This window comes from Staurois parvus, unplaced genomic scaffold, assembly GCF_062004578.1.
Source record: "Staurois parvus isolate SC_StPar_1 unplaced genomic scaffold, SC_StPar_1.0 ptg000186l, whole genome shotgun sequence".
Classification (NCBI taxonomy): Eukaryota; Metazoa; Chordata; class Amphibia; order Anura; family Ranidae; genus Staurois; species Staurois parvus.
In genome coordinates this window covers 6,045,796-6,066,304 of record NW_028317982.1, presented here as the reverse complement: position 1 = coordinate 6,066,304, position 20,509 = coordinate 6,045,796, and the positions used below count along the sequence as shown (strand labels likewise).

At 39.4% G+C, this 20,509-nt stretch overlaps 1 protein-coding gene across 1 annotated transcript in view; it reads left to right on the top strand.

The window, feature by feature from the left end:
• Positions 1 to 20,509, top strand: part of BOD1L1 (biorientation of chromosomes in cell division 1 like 1) — a 73,885-nt gene that overhangs the window by 12,173 nt on the left and 41,203 nt on the right. Inside the window, exons 3-10 of the mRNA XM_089677419.1 lie at positions 114 to 304; positions 1,667 to 2,281; positions 4,623 to 4,775; positions 5,090 to 5,247; positions 8,666 to 8,780; positions 10,548 to 10,683; positions 13,362 to 13,425; positions 14,234 to 20,468. Of these exons, the coding sequence (XP_089533545.1) occupies positions 114 to 304; positions 1,667 to 2,281; positions 4,623 to 4,775; positions 5,090 to 5,247; positions 8,666 to 8,780; positions 10,548 to 10,683; positions 13,362 to 13,425; positions 14,234 to 20,468 (7,667 nt within the window). The remainder of the gene's footprint in view (positions 1 to 113; positions 305 to 1,666; positions 2,282 to 4,622; positions 4,776 to 5,089; positions 5,248 to 8,665; positions 8,781 to 10,547; positions 10,684 to 13,361; positions 13,426 to 14,233; positions 20,469 to 20,509) is intronic.

Sequence of the window (20,509 nt, the reverse complement as noted above, 5' to 3'; positions counted from 1 at the left end):
AAGCCGGTTCAAATTCCCTATTTTCTTATGTTAGTCATGATTTGAAAACCCTGTTTTGTGCATTTTACCATTGTTACTGCAACATACAGAATATGTTTATCTTTTTTCCTCAGATCTGGAATGCTCGAAGCAGGTATTGACCGCATCATATCCCAGGTGGTGGATCCAAAAATAAACCACACATTTAGACCTCAAGTGGAAAAGGTCGTACAAGATTTTCTGGCTACCCTACATAACAAGGAAGATGCCAACGCAAATCATGAGCAGACTGAGGAGAAGTTTGAATCATCGGTTTCCAATGCTGGTACTTTTATCTTTAATTTGTTAAGGCATAGTCCACCTTTAAATAAACAAATGCACAAACAATAAATTAATAACGAGGCATTTATTACATTTGTGCATTCAAGCTTTTTCAAGAGTGATGAATGCACCTTGCGTGCAATGCACAGACTTCTGCATTGATCATTTCAGCTGCAGGTCCTTACAGAGGCTGGGGAAACAAAGAGTGGTGAACTACAATTGCATTACATTGACATCACAGCCCTTCTGCCAGGATGCTTTGAGTTCCTCTGCTGCCGTGGCAGATTGGATGTGTAGTATCTTGATTTAGCAATCCCTGTCAATGGATGATGCAGTTCAGGAAAGGGGAGGGGATGTTGTGAGATTTGGGGATGGGGTATATGGTAATTTTCTGGTTACACTCTACATATTAAAAACCTGGTTTAAAAAGGTGGATTATGCTTTTAAATCAACCTTTTGTTGGCTTGTGAACCTCTGATACATGCCATGTACCTAAAATCTACTGGCAATTATACTGTTAATAGGGAAGGCATTTTAGAGCAAAAAAGGTTGCATTTCTAACTAACTAGTAGTAGTTAGACAGTAGCTGATCATTGGAGCATCTGAGTAGAGCACCATTGTCCATCTGTCATAACAGGGGGCAAGTTTAGGGGTTTTTACCTCTGCTTTGAAAGTGGGATACTTCTTAAAACCTTTCATGACCAGGGGCCATTGATGCCTAAATGCTCATGCTAAAATATTCTGCGTGGGCATGCATCAGGTAATTCTAATTTGCATACTTGAATATGGGTTTTTTGATACACTGTTTACATTAAACCCTACACGTGTTTTTTTTTTGTTTGTTTTTTTTAAATTTTATATATTGGTGGGTGAAGGCTTTAACCTGCATGTGATTACTATGTCAGAGCTGACCTAGTGATCACATTATTGGGGACCGCTCTGGTTCCTGATTATTAGTGGGTACAAGCCATCAGTGACAGTCAGGATTGATATCCATCAGCCATGCAAAGTGTCAGCTGCTGGCATGTCATTTTTGAATGGGCTCAAATTGCGCTGCACCGCACCGTATTTAGTGTATGTGCTGCAAACAGATTTTTTGGCATTTTTGTACCATACGTTCCAATGTAGGCAAACGCACTATGTTTGCGACCTGCATTTGGGGTGTCATTTATTTACCATTGACACTCACTGTAGATCGCAACTGCAATGTGTGAATGCGGTGTGGGAAATGTGCATGGAACATGGGTTTTCCACACAGCGTTCTGGTGTGAATGGCGTCTTAATGCATATACAATTTTGATTTTCAGTTGCTATATCCATGAAAACTTTGACAGATATGATTCTTCTGTTCCATTTTTCCCAAAAGGTTCCATCTCTGCAGTTGGACCTAGCACCAGTGTAGCTAATGATGCCATGTCTATTTTGGAAACCATAAGTTCCTTAAATCAAGAAGCTACAGCTGCCCGAGCCTTAACTGAAAATGCAAACCATAAAAACACTGAAAAGGTGTCCAGAAGATTTGCACAGCAGAATGTAGATATGTCATTGGAGAAAGATCGTCCTCCAGAAGAGACCCAGGAAAATGAAAAACCTGTCCCTGAAATCCCCAGTGAAAGTGTTGAACAAGTTGTGAAGCAGGAAGATGCACCTGACTTTTTACTACCTGTGGAAGAAAATAAAAATTTAGTCAGTGAAATGATTGGGTGTTCTCAAACCACTGTGAATGATATTGATGAGCAACGAGCTAAAGCAGCTGAGAAAGCAGAGAAAAAAAATGAGTTCATTGAAAAAGTTGAAAAGAAGGATGACAAGAAAGAAACCAAGACAGAGAAGAAGAGTGAGCATGTAAGAAAGACTGATGAGGCTGCAAGGCAGAAGGAGGAAAAATCTGTAAAGGAAAAAGAAAATGATGCAGAATCTGTAAAACACAACACTGAAAAGAGCAGCAGTAAGCTGAAGCTGGTTGAGCCCGTGAAAGAAGGTATGTGACCGTAGGGCTACATTATTTTGAGTAATTTATTGTGAAGGTGGCTCAGCTAAGAAAAAATAAACATATGAGCATGTTAAAGAAAACTGTTCAGTGATGGACTAGATAAATCAATGTATCAAATCAAAATATACATATATATTTATATTTGTGGAGTAGGGGGAGTTTTAAACTAAGAACTAGTTCCCGAAGGCTTTATCCCCGTCATGACCAGTCTATTTTTTGCTATTCATCACTGCTACTTTAAACTGGTAGATGCTCGGTCATGCAACGCTGTAGCCAAACTAAATTTATATCATTTTTATCAGAAATGGAGCTTTCTGCTTTTTTAATTTTTTGTTATATAAATGAAAAAAAAACGGAATTTTGAAAAATAAAAAATATATTTTACATAAAACCTCTCCAATACAAAAAAAAACCTTTAAAAATCAAATTTCTTCCTACATTTAGGCCAAAATGTATTCAGCTACATATCTTTGGTACAAAAAAAAATCCCAATAAGTGTACAGTAAAATGGGGTAATCAAAGGGTTAATTGTGTGCCTAACAAGTGGTAATGTGTGCTGTTTTTTTAACTAAATCAGTTTGTTCCTTCTCCCTGGTTTGTAGCAAGAAGAAACACACCTCTTTCCTCTGTACAGAGCCCTGTGTGTTTGACATTAAAGTTCTGGAATATGATTGGACACAGCTGATCAGCAGGTCTCAGCCATGAACCATTGGCTGAAACCTGCAAACAAAATTCTGCTGTGTCCAATCACGTATGTGTGTGGTGGATGCGCACATACCCTGAATCCGGAAGAACGTGCCAACATACAGGTACGTGCCGAGGCCTGTACGAGCTGCCCGACCACAGTAGAATTACTGCGGGCTGTTGCCAAGTGGCTGGGACATGTCCAGTCCCCAGTCTGTTGCAATTTGAATGCTTCTAAAACTACACAGAGTAAATGGAGATCTCCTATTGTTTGAGGTTAGGGCTCTGTTCTGGGATCAGAATTAGGAAGACACAATAGCAAAAGGGACAGACCAAAGGGCTGCAGTACTGCTGATTTAATGTAAACAAATGCATAAAAAATAGCACATTTTAAATGAGCCTCAATGTTGATGTACAAATCCATACATTCGGTAATTATGCACAATTAATAAAGCAGAACTACACAATTTTTAATATTCAAAGAAAACTTACCTATCCATCCATGTCTCCATTGATGTGCTTAGCTGAGAAAACCCTGCCTAACCTCCTCTCCTGAAGATTCCTGGGATGTATACCATTTGCCTAGGCCTGGAAACAGGAAGTGACAAAAAGTGTGAAAAAAAGTTTAAAACATGTAAATACAATATACTTTCCTATCTATTTACTAATGCTAGTAGCATAAGGATTAAAACTAGTCCATGTTAATTGGAGAGTGAGGGTCCAATTAAAATTCCCTAAAATTAACATGATTCATCCTTACTGACCGAACCAATACCTCCATATAAAGGGCTCGAGCATGTCTGCAAACTGTGCTAAACACATGGTTGTTGGTATACACTGAGAAGAACAGTGTTGATACACCGATCACACAAGTAACATTTCATTCAGTTTTATTCACTATAAAGAATTATACCAGCAAGGCCTGTTAGGCCCCATTCACACCTGAGCATTTTGTAGCTTGACGCCCCAAAAAGCTCAGGCAGAAAAAAAAACTTTATTTTTTATGGATAGTTCACATCTCCACTTCAAGTTGCCTGAAGCTCAAAAAAGTTTTACAGCTACTTTTGTAGCTTGATTCAGGCAGATTGTTTTATTATTTTTTTTTTTTTCCCCCATAGAAATGCATTGAAATGCACTATTCATGAGTTTTTGAGCGTTTTGGAGCTTTTTTTTCTGTTCAAATAAAAAAAAAAAAAAAATGTAAAAAACAATATAAATGAACAAATGTAAAATAAAAATCATAAAAAATATACAAATGTAATGGAAAAAAATACCTTAAACCCCTAACCCTGAAATAAAAAAAATTAATACATTTTAAAAACTAATACATTTAAATAAACACCCTAACAAATAAATAGGAAGTCAAAAAATGAACCCCTATCCCAAACCACAACACCTAACTCTAACCCTCAACCCTACACCTAAACTTAACCCCAACCCCTAACTCTCTAACAAAAAAGGGGAAAAAAAGGAAATGAATAATAAAAAGCTAAAAAAAACCTCTGAAAACCCTAGCTACAAATGATGAAACAGATGATATTTTTCTCTGTTGGCTATTAAAAAAAAAAAAAAAAAAAAAAAGCTCAAAGCCATGATGCTCAGGTGTGAATGGAGCCTTTAATGTTTTTCCCATCTTGTTTTGTAGAATGCCCATCTATTGATTCAGACCTGGATGCTATGTCAGATGTGACAGTTAGTTCAGTCCACACCAGTGACTTGTCCTCATTTGAAGAAGAAAGTGATGATGAAGATGAGGCTGTGTCAGACAGCACAGAAGAGGGTGAAATTACTTCTGATGGTAGGTTCTGAGCATATTCTTATTTCTGATAAATTAGGAACAGCTTCATTCTGTTTATCCATATTTAGTGTAAAGTGAAGCTTTTGCTTTATATGCTTTCTCTTCACTACAACATGTAATTATATCTAGTTAGTTATCGTGTTTCAAATTTGAATTTGATGCTAAAAATCATGCTTTCAATTTCATCTGTTTTACTTTTTGGCTGTGAAAAAAAAATGGCTTCTTGAATTAATACATGAGAAATGTGAGTTTTCCTCATATAATGTGACTACATATGTTTTGGCACCTGTACTAATCCTCTTGTTTTACTTCAGATGAAGAGAAAGCGGATACTCAAAATAAAGCTAGCGAACAGAGTGAAACAAAAGCAAAGGGCACTCGGCACGCCTATGTGCACAAACCGTACCTGTATTCCAAGTATTACAGTGACTCTGATGATGAGTTGACTGTGGAGCAGCGCAGACAGTCTGTGGTAAGCTTATGCTTCTTTCAACAAAAAGGCTGTCAGACATTTATTTTCCCATATCAGTGAGGAAGGTCAGATAGGGGGATTGCTGACAGACATTTGCAAAAAGGGTGTTGCGTCGGAAGATACTAAAAGCGAATTAAAGTGGAGCTCCACCCAATAGGGTTCCTTTAAGCCTTTGTTGCCCGCTCCCCATTAAGGATTGGCACTGTTGGGGAGCGGGCGTGTGGAGGGGGGGGGGGGATCGCGGATACGGAATTTGACAGGTACCCGCTCCCTCTTCCGCTGTACTCACCTAGGCAATCAAAAGCGGACTTGTGTGTTCAAGAGACAAGCGCTTTAGCTTTAGCTGTAAAACACCTAACCGTGCCTAAGCTGTGGACACCTTTAGCACTTCAGCGATTATTCATTTCAGTGACCAGAATAAATTAATATTCTGGCCAATTAAATGAATAAACACCAAGCCCTTGATGCACCTAAACGCATCTGCAAAAATTGCCAGGAGAAAAGCATTTAGAAAAGCCCCAGTAGGCATGAGGCCTAAAGCTTTCCTGAGAGAAACAAGGTGACTGCCATTTTTACTTGACTGTCACATTTTATCTTCTTGCTTCAGTTCTTTGTGTCAATTACCTGGAGCAGATATGCAAATAAGGATAGCTGGCTTTCCACTGCATTACTGATTTGCATATTTGTTCCTGGTCAATGGTTCAAACATTATTCAACCCAGTGGGCCAGTGTACTAACCAGACAATTAGCAACTTCAGAAAGTTGTTGGTAATGGCAGCCCACATAGATATTTTAGAGAAGTTGACGTTAAGGGCGAAGTCACACTTTAGCAGCGGAATGGAGATAGAGTAGAACACCTGTCAGATTTTATTGCTGTCTGTCCCCCTATTAGGGAGATTCACCCTCTTTATTTGTCATTGTTTACCATTATCAAAAGTGACAGTAAAAGAAAATCCCAAAGTTTGGGTTGTCCCCAGAAAAGTAATAGGGAAAATCTTCCAATGGAGACACTAGTTCTGGTAACTTGGGGATCTCCAAGAGATTCCCTTAATTTTTAGGGGTTTCCTCTCACTTCATTTGATTATGAGATAAGGAAGTGTGGGGAAAATCTCAATCTCAAAAAAAATCTGACAGGGGCTATAACCTTCCCTTACTCTGCCCAAAATGAAATATTTTGCTTATAGTTTTACTTGAAGTGTTAATGTGCAATGCATTAAGGCAGCCCATTGGTTTGTGAGTGGACTGCCGAAGCATAACAGAAAACCGCACATGGCCCTTTTGCAGTGGTGCAGAGTACCATGTGCGCTGTGTGTTGCATTCTGCTGTACAGAGTGTTGGGGTGCCGCTGGAAATTAATGGAACCACAGTTGCAGAGCAGGTGTATTGTTGTGCGTCGCTGGATTGTAGGCGTTTTACTTTGTATTGCTACAGTACACAAATGTGGATGGGTCCTAAAGTTTAAGCAAACTTAAAATGGGCAATTAAATAGTATGCAGGTTTGTGTTTGTAAAATGCTTCTTCAGAATGTTAATAAATGCTTGTAAATACTTTACAAATTATTTCAATGGTCATGTGACCTCAGAGCTCGCATCTGATACTGATGCCTGCTAGGGGGCGTGGAAGGGGTGTTAGAAGGCATGACAAAGCTAATCTGCTGTTGTGACTGCACTCATAGTGAGCAGAGCTGGGTGAGGGTTGTCAATCTGTTATATCACAGGCTATCTACAGGCATGCCGTGCAAACCTTTTGTTTATGGAAATCTGACCAAAGCGTTCTTTATGAAATCCTGCAACCTTTTTTTTTTTTATATATATATCAGTGAATTGAGCTTTGCTATGTAGAAGCCATAGTGCAGATATATTATAATCAATAGGCTATGATTGCACGTTCAATACGTTCAATTTGCAGGAGGTCTTTTTTGTAAGACCAACAAATTAATTATTGTACTCTGTGAGCCTTCATTCACTAATGAACTTGGGCAGTACACTTATTGACAAGTAAGGGTAAATTATTTGAAGTTCTGTAAGCTAGCTGACTGAAAATCACAATAAAATCTGATTATCGTCTGAGCCTGTTCTAAAAGCAGGCATTTTACGAAAAGGCTACTTAGGCAGCTTGATTGTTTGTTTAAAATCAAATCACTCAAACTTCAGTTCTCAGTGGCTCGCATAGGGATTTTTTTCACCCTGCATGTTTGTTTACAATGTGTCTGGAAGAACGGAGTTGTTCCAGGTCTTGACAGTTTCACAGGTTTTTCATATTGGGCACATATTTTGATCATTGGATCAACCCTGTTTTGTCATGCAATTGTATATGTTTATCACTTCATTACCACTGTCAGTGGAGCTTAAACTTCTACATCTGACTTTAAAGGAGATGCATAGCAATAGCTCCTGGGGATCACAGGAGTGCAGTTTGTTCTTGACTCCTGTGATCAGTTTTCAGCCGACAGCTGGCTAAAGCCCATTGTCTGTTGACGTCAGAGCCAGTCCAGGTTGGTATCTGCCCTGAAGCTTGGACCAGCAACTGGCTCAGCCTTTCAGTGATCTGCCGAGAGCCTGATCCAGCCCCTTCTGTCCCTTCCACAGCCCATAACTCCAGTGAACTCTGGATGGGTAGAGCAGAGAGCCAGTGACTGACAGCCACTGGCTATCTGCTCACAGAACACTTGAGAACTGGGCGATCAGCTGTCTTTTTTTTTTTTTTTGGTAGCCTGTACTTTTAAGTATAGGTTTGCTACTACTAAACTTTCAGGGGCACTGTATACCAGGGGTGGACTGACCATCTGGAAACTCTGACACTGCCCGAAGGCCCGGGGTCAGTAGGGGGCCCCATGAGATGCCCCTGGTACCTTTTTTTTCATAGGCTTTTTTGAGTTTGGGCAAGGACAAAGGGGCCCCATAATCCCCTATTGCCTGGGGGCCCCATGAGTTGTCAGTCCGCCCGTGCTGTATACCTTAAATTATTTGATCCCTATTTGCTAGTAGTTTTGTTTGGTCATTGACAGGTGCCTTTTTTAAAGAAGACAAAACCAGGGTGATGCAGGAATGTGTTAAACTGCCTATTTAAGAACAGAAGAAAAAATCTCACTTCCAGTAAACATCTGCGGGCACACGGGGGTATCAGTAGTGTGATGTAAAAGAACGCCCTAGGATTTGACAGTGACTGCAGGTCTGTATGATGTAATCCTGACATTGTCAAATCCTAGATTGTACATTTACATCAAATTTGCTTAATACCTGGAATGCTTGAAAGGCATTATGGAGTAAGGGGCAGATCAAGCTGTACAGTTTTTTTTGTTTTTTTGTGGGGGTGTGGGTAGGTAAGTAAGTGGATGGGTATTTTGTGTGCGCTGCTTATCTGCTATATTTAAAACAAGTTGACTTGGCTTTAACTTGAATTTACTTTCTGCTTGCAGGCCAAGGAGAAGGAGGAAAGACTGTTAAGGCGGCAAGTGAAACGAGAGCGATTGGAAGAAAAGCGCAAACAAAAAGCAGCAGAGAAAGCCAAAGCTTTGAAAATGAAGAATCAAGGTAATGTGTTGGGATGAAGGGGTTTGATAAACAAGTTACAGTGGGGATCGAAAGTTTGGGCACCCCAGCTAAAAATTTGTATTAATGTGCATAAAGAAGCCAAGGAAAGATGGAAAAATCTCCAAAAGGCATCAAATTACAGATTAGACATTCTTATAATATGTCAACAAAAGTTAGATTTTATTTCCATCATTTACACTTTCAAAATAACAGAAAACAAAAAAATGGCGTCTGCAAAAGTTTGGGCACCCTGCAGAGTTAATATCTTGTACTGCCCCCTTTGGCAAGTATCACAGCTTGTAAACGCTTTTTGTAGCCAGCCAAGAGTCTTTCAATTCTTGTTTGAGGTATCTTTGCCCATTCTTCCTTACAAAAGTCTTCCAGTTCTTTGAGATTTCTGGGCTGTCTGTCACGCACTGCTCTTTTAAGGTCTATCCATAGATTTTCAATTATGTTGAGGTCAGGAGATTGTGAAGGCCATGGCAAAACCTTCAGTTTATGCCTCTTGATGTAATCCCCCGTGGATTTCGAGGTGTGTTTAGGATCATTATCCATTTGTAGAAGCCATCCTCTCTTTAACTTCAGCTTTTTCACAGATGGCATCAAGTTACCATCCAAAATTTGCTGAAATTTTATTGAATCCATTTTTCCTTCTACTCGTGAGATGTTCCCTGTGCCACTGGCTGCAACACAACCCCAAAGCATGATTGATCCAACCCCATGCTTAACAGTTGGACAGAGGTTCTTTTCATTAAATTCTGTGCCCCTTCTTCTCCAAACGTACCTTTGCTCATTCCGGCCAAAAAGTTTAACCTCATCGGTCCACAGAACTTGTTTCCAAAATGCATCAGGCTTTTCTATATGTTCATTTGCAAAGTTCAAACGATGATTTTTGTGGTGAGGACGTAGAAGAGCTTTTCTTCTGATGACTCTTCCATGAAGACCATATCTGTACAAGTATCTCTTTATAGTGGAATCGTGTACCACAACTCCAGTGTCTGCCAGATCTTTCTGGAGGGATCGTGCAGTCAAACGTGGGTTTTGAATTGTTTTTCTCACAACCCTGCGAGCTGTTCTGTCTGATATTTTTCTTGGTCTTCCAGATCTTGCTTTAACTTCCACTGTTCCTGATGACTGCCATTTCTTAATTACATTTCGAACAGAGGATATTGACATCTGAAAACGCTTTGCTATCTTCTTATAGCCTTCTCCAGCTTTGTGAGCGTCAACTATTTTCAGTTTCAGTTTTCTAGACAACTGCTTAGAAGAACCCATGGTGCTGATTGTTGGGGCAAGGTCAGATGAGTCTGGGCATTTAAAACCTTTGAGATTGACATCACCTGGTCTTCCCAGACGATGATTGAGAACAATCCATGACACTGGCAGGTCTCGGCTTGACAAAGGGGGCAGTGCATGCCAGTGCATGCTATAAATTCTGCAGGGTGCCCAAACTTTTGCAGACGCCATTTTTTTTTGTTTTCTGTTATTTTGAAAGTGTAAATGATGGAAATAAAATCTAACTTTTGTTGACATATTATAAGAATGTCTAATCTGTAATTTGATGCCTTTTTGGAGATTTTTCCATCTTTCCTTGGCTTCTTTATGCACATTAATACAAATTTTTAGCTGGGGTGCCCAAACCTTCGATCCCCACTGTAAACCTCTAATGGCTATAAGCAGTTGTTGGTATTGTGGTGTTGTTTTCCTAAATAAGTCCCAGTCTTATGTACATTTTATTCCTTTTTTAATGTTTACTGCACAATATAGGTACATCAAACTCTGTACATAAATCTTTAAAGGATCAGAAGTCAAAATCTACCAGTATGAAAGAGGTCCTTAAAGAACAAATGTTTTTAGAAAAGAAAGTTGCAATGAGTAAGAAGAGGAAGAAGGATAGTACTGGGTATGTTGGTTTTTTTTTTTTTTTTTCTCCCTTGTCTCTTGAGCATATGGTGCATTAAATGGAATTAATGGAAGTAACCTTTTTTTTTTCTCTTTTAAGCTACATGAAACCATGTTCAGTTATTAACCAATTGGTAGACTCACACCAGTTTTGTAAGACTGTCTGAAATTCCTTTCTACTCTGGATAAAACGGAACACTTTACATGAATCTGTAGGACCTATGTCAACTTTACCAAATCACATTATTTTGAGAAAAAAGTGCCTTCTGCCACTTTCTGAATGTTTAAAGTGTAGGCAGCTTGGAGCAATTGATTTCGGCTTAACTGGAGCATTGTTGATGTTTACTGTCATTAGAGCCTGCCTAGTTCACTGTTTTAGTCACAGGCCCTGCAATGAGACAGTAAGATCAGCAAAGCAGTGTGCAATACTACCAAGCAGAAAGCAAAATCCTGCAGGTTCATAGATGATATAATGCACATAGTGTTTTTACTATGAGTACAAGGGTTATAGTATATAAGGTTTATAGTATATCAGCACACATTGATGATAAGGTTTACATTAAGCCTATCCAAAAAAAAAGGTTGTGATAACCCTTTTAATTGTATGTCGGGGGCTGTCAGGTGTGTGTGTGTCACATCCATTAGCGAACCTGGGACAAGCATGGTGGGTGCCGCCAAGTAGAGGGGAGGTATACCAGCAAACATCTGTCCTTTGGTCTCCCCTTCCTGTTACTGACCCTGAAGCAATGTGTGAAACATCACTTCGGGTCCCTATGTCCCACTCCCTAGCCAGTACGACTGGAGAAAAAAACGAATGAATTGCATTAGTTTTATTGGAGGACAGGTGAGAAATCAGGTGTTTATTTCTCATTAAAGCAAAACTGTCCCCAAATAAAATCATCATTTTTGGGGTCTTTTTGTCCTATTTGATAAAGCAAAATGTTTACTAAAAAAAAAAAGTATAAAAAGTAAGGTAGACTCAAGTATCTAAAGTCCCTGAAAGAAACCATTTTGAACACCACCGTGCATATAGTGAGAGCAACAATTGTAGGACTATTATTTACAGATAACTCTGAACGTATGACCAGTGGGGGCTTTGAAAGCGTCGCTTATGGAAAATATTACATAGTTGCATAGTTAGTCTGGCTGAAAAAAGACAAAAGTTCAACCATTAAAAAAAAAAAAAAAAAAAGTTATAATCCTATACCCACAGTTGATCCAGAGAGAGGCAAAAAACCCAGCAAAGCATGATCCAATTTGCTCCTGCAGGGAAAATAAATTCCTTCCTGATCCCCCGAGAGGCAATCAGATATTCCCTGGATCAGCTTTACCTATAAATGTTAGTAACCAGTTATATTCTGTGTAACCAAGAAAGAATCCAGGCCTTTTTTTAAAGCAATCCACCGAGCTGGCCAGAACCAACTCTTGAGGGAGTCTTTTCCACATTTTCTCAGCTCTCACTGTGAAGAAACCTTTTTGTGTTTGGAGATGAAATTTCTTTTCCTCCAGATGTAAAGAGTGCCCCCTTGTCCTCTGTGTTGACCTCAGGGTGAATAGCTCTACACCGAGTTTGCTATATGAACCACTGATGTATTTATACATGTTGACCATATCCCCCCTTAATCTCTTCTCAAGAGAGAATAAATTCAGTTCCTCTAATCTTTCCTCATAGCTGAGCTCCTCCATACCTCTTATGAGTTTGGTTGCCTTTCTCTGTAATTTCTCCAGTTCCCCAATGTTTTTTGTGAATCGGTGCCCAAAACTGAACTGCATATTCCAGATGAGGTATTACTAATGATTTGTACCGGGGTAAAATGATATCTCTCTCTCTGGAGTCTATATCTCTATTAATACAAAGGATTTTGCTCGCTTTAGAATCCACAGCTTGGCATTGCATGCCATTAAGCTTGTGAGCTACCAGAACTCCCAGATCCTTCTCCACCATTGATTCCCCAAGTTGCACCCCCCCTAGTATGTATTATGCATGCATATTCGTAGCCCCCAGGTGCATAACCTTAAATCTATCAACATTAAACCTCATTTGCCACATAGTTGCCCAATTAAACAGTGCATTGAGGTCAGCTTGTAAATTGGAGACATCCTGTAAGGTCGTTATTCCACTGCACAGCTTGGTGTCATCTGCAAAGACTGAAATGGGATTTTTAATCCCAGACCCTATATTGTTTATATTGGATAGTGAAGTTTGTTGCTGTTTTACAGGGGCACATATATATTTATAGCTTGACATGTTTGTTATGTATTTACTTGGCACAACCTCATCTTATATAGTTTGCAAAAATTAGGTTTCTTTGCCCTAAAACTAAGTTTAGTGTGTTTGTGTTTTTTTGTTTTTTTTTTACTTAAGTTTTGAATTTCCTAAACCGTGGTGCTAACATTGTATGACATAAAAAAAAAAATGGAACTTCCACTTTTGTATTCTCTAGAGTGCATGCTTTCAGAAGATGTATAATGTTTGGGGATTTTATGTAATCCTCAGGATTAAAATTATTTTTTTAAAAGTGTGCAAAAAAAGGGGGTGTTTTGATTCCCATGTATTAGTTGTGGATATTTAGATCTATTGTATATCATATTTCAAAATATTTCTATATAATTAGATCATCTTTAATGATGTTAACATAGCCATTATTTAAACAGATAATTTCTCCCTTTAATGTCTAGTTCTTTAAAGATAAGAAACGATGTTTTTGATGAAGACTCTAGAGATACCCAAAAGTCCAATGAGGTGAGTGATCCACAAGAGTAAATCAAAATCTGGAGTTAGTCAGTGAAAGCTGCATATAGGAATGGTCAGTATATCCTAAGATATAGGCAGGTGAAATCATATGAAAATTTTTTCTTTTCATGAAAGAGTTGTGCTAAAACCCACCTCTTTCACTGTCAAAACTCCTTATAATGGCTAAGGAAGGAGAGGGCAAGCTTAATTTTTCAGAAAAGGTTGAGATTTGCATATTTTTAGCTCTCACTCTCCATAGCTCAACGTATTATTTTGATTTAAACTGTTTATTCATGAAAGTGATCCTCTGCTTGGGCAGTTTTGTTTCCATAGGCTCAGTTTCCACTTACTAGGTTTATGACTGGTTTAACTTAATGGATGCTTAGGTTTAATTGGACAAATGAATTGGTAGGTGAGCAGGACTCATCCTGTAGGTCAGTCCAGTAATTAATTATAACGAAGGGCACAATGCAGTGTTTTACAACTAATGTAGGTAAAAGTAAATACCTTGTGGTGCATGATTTTAGACAGGAATATTTTTTTTTTTTTTTTCTGCTCTTGTAAATGTTTAAAATTGAGGTCAGGTTCACTTTAAATGATGCAGTCTTCCTTTCAAATAATGTGTGTGTGTGTGTGTGTGTGTATGTATATATATATATATATGTGTGTGTGTGTGTGTGTGTGTGTGTGTGTGTGTGTGTGTGTGTGTGTGTATATATATATATAGAACGGTAAGATTAACAGTTTGTGTATGCATATACGTAAATCTGTTGCTCACAATTGCCTGTATCAATATTTTTTTTTTTTTCTTTACTAGTCACAGGATAGAATATCCTCCTCCACAAAAGACAATAAATCTGGAAAGTCTGATTGCAAAACCTCAAAAAAGTTTCTTGAGCCAGCAGAAGAGAATAAAAGTGACTCCAGAACCGAAAAAGAGAGTAAAAAGAAATCTTTGTTTTTAGAAAAAATTCAACAAGATGCCGGGACACAGGATACTAGAAAGCAACTAGAGAGATTTGACTCAAACTCAGAAGACCATCAGAAGACCAGAACACCCAACAAACCTGACAAACCTCTCAAAAAAGAAAGTATTGACAGTGATGCACTGAGTGCAAAGGTTACACCAAGAAAAGAGCCTAAATCTCATAGGAACGAACGTGAGGATCGTTCTGCCACCAGACTAGAAGAACGGACATCCTCCAGGCCAGAAGAGCGGTCATCCTCTAAGCCTGAAGAGCGTTCATCTTCCAAACAGGAGGAGCGGGTATCTTCTAAACAGGAAGAGCGGTCTTCCTCCAGGCAGGATGACCGTTCATCCCTTAAGCATAGGCAAAAGTCAGACAATGGACATAAACAAGGAAGTGATGAGTCGGACTCTCAGAAATCTAAGAAGACATCCCTAGTTGACCACTCACATAAACACAGTAAATCCAGTTCAGAAGAGAGGTCTGATCGTAAAGGGAAGCAAAAAAGTGACGTAAAGTCATCTTCATCTAGTAAAGATGAAAGGACATCTGAACATGCTAGCAAAAAAGAGGACAGTGCTCGACGCGATAGTAGTAAAAAAGACAAATCTCAGTCGGCTGAAAAGTCCAGATCCGAACACCGTTCTAAACGATCAACAAGTGATTCCAGGGACCAAAGAGAATCTCAAAGTGTGTCAAGGGCACACAGTTCCTCTCAGAAGAAATCAAAGAATTCTTCAGATGATAAAAATGAGGCTGATTCTGCCAATTCTGATCACTCCAGACAAGAGGAAAACAAAGACAAGAAAAAACTACATGGTTCCTTGGATGAAAGGCTCCATGCCAAAGCCAAATTTAAAAGCGGTAGTAATAAGTTGTCAAAACCAAATGACCAAGAAGAAGCTGACCATAAAAATGAAAAAGATAGGGTTGCAGTTGACAGTTCTAGTGAAAAGTACAGAAAACTGAAATCTGAAGATAAAGATAGTGGAGAAAGAAGGGACAATAATTCTCAGGCCTCAAGCAGCACAGCAAAAGAAACCAGCCACAAGTCCAAGCATATAAGTGATAAACCAAAGGAAAGGTCTCGTCTTGACAGCAAGGAACATGGATCTTCTAAGTTGGACAAGAAATCACTTGGGGAAAGTGCCAAGAGTTTGATCCTAAAGCATAGTCATAAAGATGCAAAACGGAAAGAAGATGGAAGGAGAGCAGAGGAAAGATCTGCAAAGAATCCAGATGAAAAAAAAGCTCCGGAACGAAGCAGTAGCTCAGATAGAAAGATAGTTAAAAAAACTGCCTCAGAGTTCAAAAATGAAAGCTTTAAGGAAACTGGTGCAAAGAAAGGCACAAAGTCAGAAACTGAAACTGTTCTCTCAGCTGAATCAGGATGTGTTGAGACTAAAGATCCCAGAGAAAATAAAAAACCTGGAAATGAGAAAGCGTCTGCAGAGGCAAAGGTTACAGATCTCTCACAAATAACACATTCTAACAGCAAATCTCAATCAGCTGCTGAAACCCCTTTTTCCAAAAAGTCCATGCCCCTAAAATCCAAGTCAAAGCATGTCAACAGTGATTTCAAGGACAACAAATCTAGTGGTCCATATGAAAATACTTCTACTGCTTTACTTGGTCATGATCTTGGTTCCGTCAAAGACTCGGATACTTCAGCTTCTGACAGCATAGATGAAAATGAAAAGACTGTCTTCAGTTCAAAAGATGGTGCTGATGTTATAGAGGAGTCCGATCAAGGAATGCCTTCTAAGAGAGCCAGAAATTCACACAGGGAGAGAGATGATCTTGCTGGATCTTGCACAACAAAAAGTTCTGCTCAGGAACAAAGGGAATTATCTCCCACCCCACATAGTATTGACTATTCCAGTGTGTCTCCCAGGGAAGTATATCTTCATGTAGCAGACTCAAATGATGGGGAGATTTCTACAAGTGACCTAGCAGAAGAAGCAGGAAAATGCTCGGAGGAAAATAAAGAAAGTGACAATAATCCAGCTCCATTGGATATTTTGGAGGTTGATGATATTGTTACAGGAAATGAGGTTGAAGGAGATGTTTCTGTTAAGGAACAAGATTCTGAGACCGAAAGAAAAGAGATGTTTTCAGTTGAACTAGAAGAACAAAGTAGCTTTGGTAATGTGACTGGTATGGAAAGAAATATTGGGAGCAGTATTATGAAACCCAGTAAGAAAGAGATTAATGGTGTTAACGCTAGAGAGGGCAATGAGAGTAGAACGGAAGCGGAGCATGATGCAACTGCTACCTCTTCCAGTTTCTTAATCGAAAATGAGTTGAGGCAAGGTGTTGAGGATACTGCATCATCTTCCAGTACACCAGTTGATAACAGTACAGAGGATACTTGCATGGAAATAGAAGGCGCAAATCTGGATAACAGCAGGGAATACACCTCCTCGGCTTCTGCAGATGGTAATTTTGTTGAAGATGATGGAGACATTGCAATGTTATCGGAGAATAGTTTTGAAGATACTGCTACCTCCTCAAGCTCTGATAGAAAACATTACAATGAGGATAGCTTTTTGGAGCCCTTACTGTCAGAAAAAAGGAGAGCAAGTACTGCCACTTGCTCTCAGAGTACAACAGATTTAGTGCCAGAAAAAATTGGTAATATTACCTTTAAAGCTGCTACTTCTTCAAGCGCCCATAGAGAACTTTCACAAAACTCCCACGAAAATGCTGCATCATCTTCTGACAATGCAGAAGGAAGTAATCTTGAGTTAGAAATTTTAAACAATGTTGATGAAACAGCCACATCTTCTGATGCCAATACAGAAAGTGCTAGCTCTTGTAGAGCTGAAACTGTTAGCCATGTTGCAACTTCTTCAGAAAACGATGGAGCAGTTGATATTTCTGGAAATATTGCAGCTCAGTCAGCTACCTCATCAAGCTCTTCAGCAGGTATTCACTTTGGCCATGGGATTTCAGAAAGGCATACAGCCACCTCATCAAGCAGCATGATCAACAGCAGTAGAGAATTAAACTTTGATGGCTCTTTGGTTTCCTCTGAAATAGATAATGAAAACCTTGCGGCATCATCTAGCAATGTAATGGATAGCAGTACAGGCGATGATTCCAGTGAATGGATTAAAGATGGTTTAGAAAGAGAGGGTGAAGATGCCGCAAGTTCTTCCAGTAACCTTCCAAGTGCTTGCAGAAGTAACTTTGGTAATGTAGAAGACAGTAAGAATACACGAGCCACCTCAAGCACACAGCAGGATGGTGTAAATGAAGCAGGCATGGACATAATCTCCTCCGGCACAATAAAAGAATATCCGGGAAATTCATCTGATCTCGCTATGGATAGCAGCACTGAAGCATCAGTTTCAGTCAGCAGTGAGTTTTATTCTGGTAATGCCATGGGATGTTCCAGCAGTAGGGGAGATCAAAGCCCTGGGAATGCTAAATATATGGAACAGGCAAAGGAGAGAGACAATGCAGCTTCTTCCAGTAGTGGGGCATCTTTACCTCAAACCCAGACTGTGAGTGATGAAGCAGCATCATCTTCAAGCTCCTTTACAAGTAGTGACACTCAGCACAGGCTTATTAGAAGCACAATAAACTCTGACAACACAGAAGCCACAGCATCATCAAGTTTTGCTACAAATAGTACTAGCGAGCAGTATTTTAGGACTTCTCCAGGAAACAGCTCTGATACTACAGCAACTTCATCTAGCAGTTCAGTTAACAGTGGAACCTTTACAGATGTAAATCACAACACACAACCCACAGCATCATCAAGTGTTTCAATGGACAGCAGTACCGGCGAAGATCTGAACATGGGTGTTGCAGATTTGTGTAGCAGAACAAATACTGCAACATCCTCTAACATTTTGGACAGTGCTTGCCTGGAACACATTACAAAAGAAAGAGGACCTGCCTCCTCAAGCATAATGGGAGTAGACCGAACTGAAGAGAATGTGGAAGGTATTGTTTATGCAGATAAAGTTAATGAACAAGCAGCTACATCAAGCGATATGATGGACAGCAGTATGGAAGATGACAAGGCATGTGATGCTCTTTCCAACAATAACCCATATGCCACAACATCCACAGGCACAAACATTGATTTGGACACAGATAAAGATATGGATGATGGATGTGATGTTAATAGTGAAGCTGCAGCAGCCAGTTCAAGCAATACAGTGGGGTCACCACTGGACGAGGGTGATGACAATGCAACATCATCAGATTATACCATGGATGGCAATACAGAAGGCGTCGGACAGGCTTTAAGCCTGTCAAAGAATATTGAAGCTGCCAGTTCTTCAAGTTTTTGCGACGGCGGGGTCCAAGATATTGTCACCGATGCATCTGTTAAAATACCAGTGGTCGATGATGCCACAACCTCATCCAGCATTGAAAGGAATAATGAACTAGTTATTAGTGGCATTCATGAAAGTCATAGCAACGAAAGCAGTTCTAGATCTATAGAGATGGCTGCTGAGTCAAGTTTTGTTGCTAACCATAGTAATATTGCTATTTCTGGTACATTACAAGAAGCTGTTGCTCCTTTACACGCAGATGAGGATGATGATGGACATGTTGAAATGAATGCCAGTGATGGAACAATTTCAGTAAGTTATGAAAACAATGATGAAAAAGAGGACACTGTCAGTAGTGCCAGTTCTGAAGAACAAAGATTTGTTGGCAATGCATCTAGACAGGCCACAAGAGAGCTTGGGGATGGAGAAACTGATAGCACTGTCACCAGTGCTGGTACAGATGCACGAGAGTCATCTGTGAGCAGAGAAAATTCTGAAGCCTCTGATCATGTCACCTTTGCAGATAAAGAAGTCATGAATGTTGATGTCAGCAATGTGGCAGTTAACGTTGCTATTGAGGAAGCGTCTGTTTCCCATGCAAGTGATCAAGATTTCAATGATGATCAGGTGTCTGAAGCCTCTGCAGACAACAAAGCGGCTGAAGAATCTGAGGATGTATCTGTCGAAAATGCACCTTATGAAATTATTGCAGATCTAGGTACAGAAAATGAAGTTGCTCAGACTAGTCAGTCAATAACAGAAGAAGGTGAAGGGGCTGTTACGAGTACAGGTATAACTGAAGAAAGCTATGGTGATAAAGTGTTACAAGAACAAGATGAAGTTGCATGTTCTGAAGAGACAGAGACAAATGAAAGTGGCAGTATGAACATAGCTGAAAACCTTGGCCCTAGAGTCATTACAGAAGATGATGAAAGTGCTATCACAAGCACTGGTGCTAAAGAAGATGAGGAAGAGGGTGAAGGATTTGTTACGAGTTCTGGGACACCAGGTGAGGATTCTTCATTTTCAAACACTGTGGAACACAGCTCTTCTACTATGGTACATTCTGCCGAAAAACCGAAAGAAAGCATGGCAAACGCAGATGAAGAAACAGCTGAGGAAGTGGAGGAATTAAACTCAGAAATTCTTGAATGTGTTACAAGCTTCACTGCAACACCAGAACTTCTAGAGGATAACATTTCTCATGTGAGAGAAGAAGAAAGCATGCCTTCTCCTTCAGGCAAAAATATTTTGGTGCCCAAAGATGGTTTATCTCTTACAACCCAAAATTCTGATTTAGAGAAAGAAAACAAACCTGAGACTCAAGAATTTTCAAGTTCAGATATTTCCGAGTCATCTCAAGTTGGTGCAGTGCAAAGCAATGAAGCTTTGCTTGACTCAGATTTAAATAGTGGATCTTCACAGTCTGAAGTGGCAAATCAGTCATGTGTAGAAAGCTTGACACCGTCAGTTGGTGATTTCTTGCAGAACGTTCCATCAGAAGACAATTTAGAGTACAGCAAAGAACAAACACCTTCAAAAGACCACACTGACATCACTCTTACAGTGGAAGACACAGCTGATATACTAGATAAAGATAATGTTGGTGAAAACATTCCTTCAGAATCTGAATCCGAAAGAACTTCAGACATTTATGATCCATCAAGTGTTGATCATGATAATCATGCAGGTAAATCAAGAAGTTCAGATGTGAGTTTTAAACAAGCTGAAGAAACACAAAGTGCTACCTCATGTAATGCCGCTGAAGATGGCATCCCTAACTCCGATAAAGGTTAGTCACTTTTCTACACTTTGCTAACTTATACTGTAAAA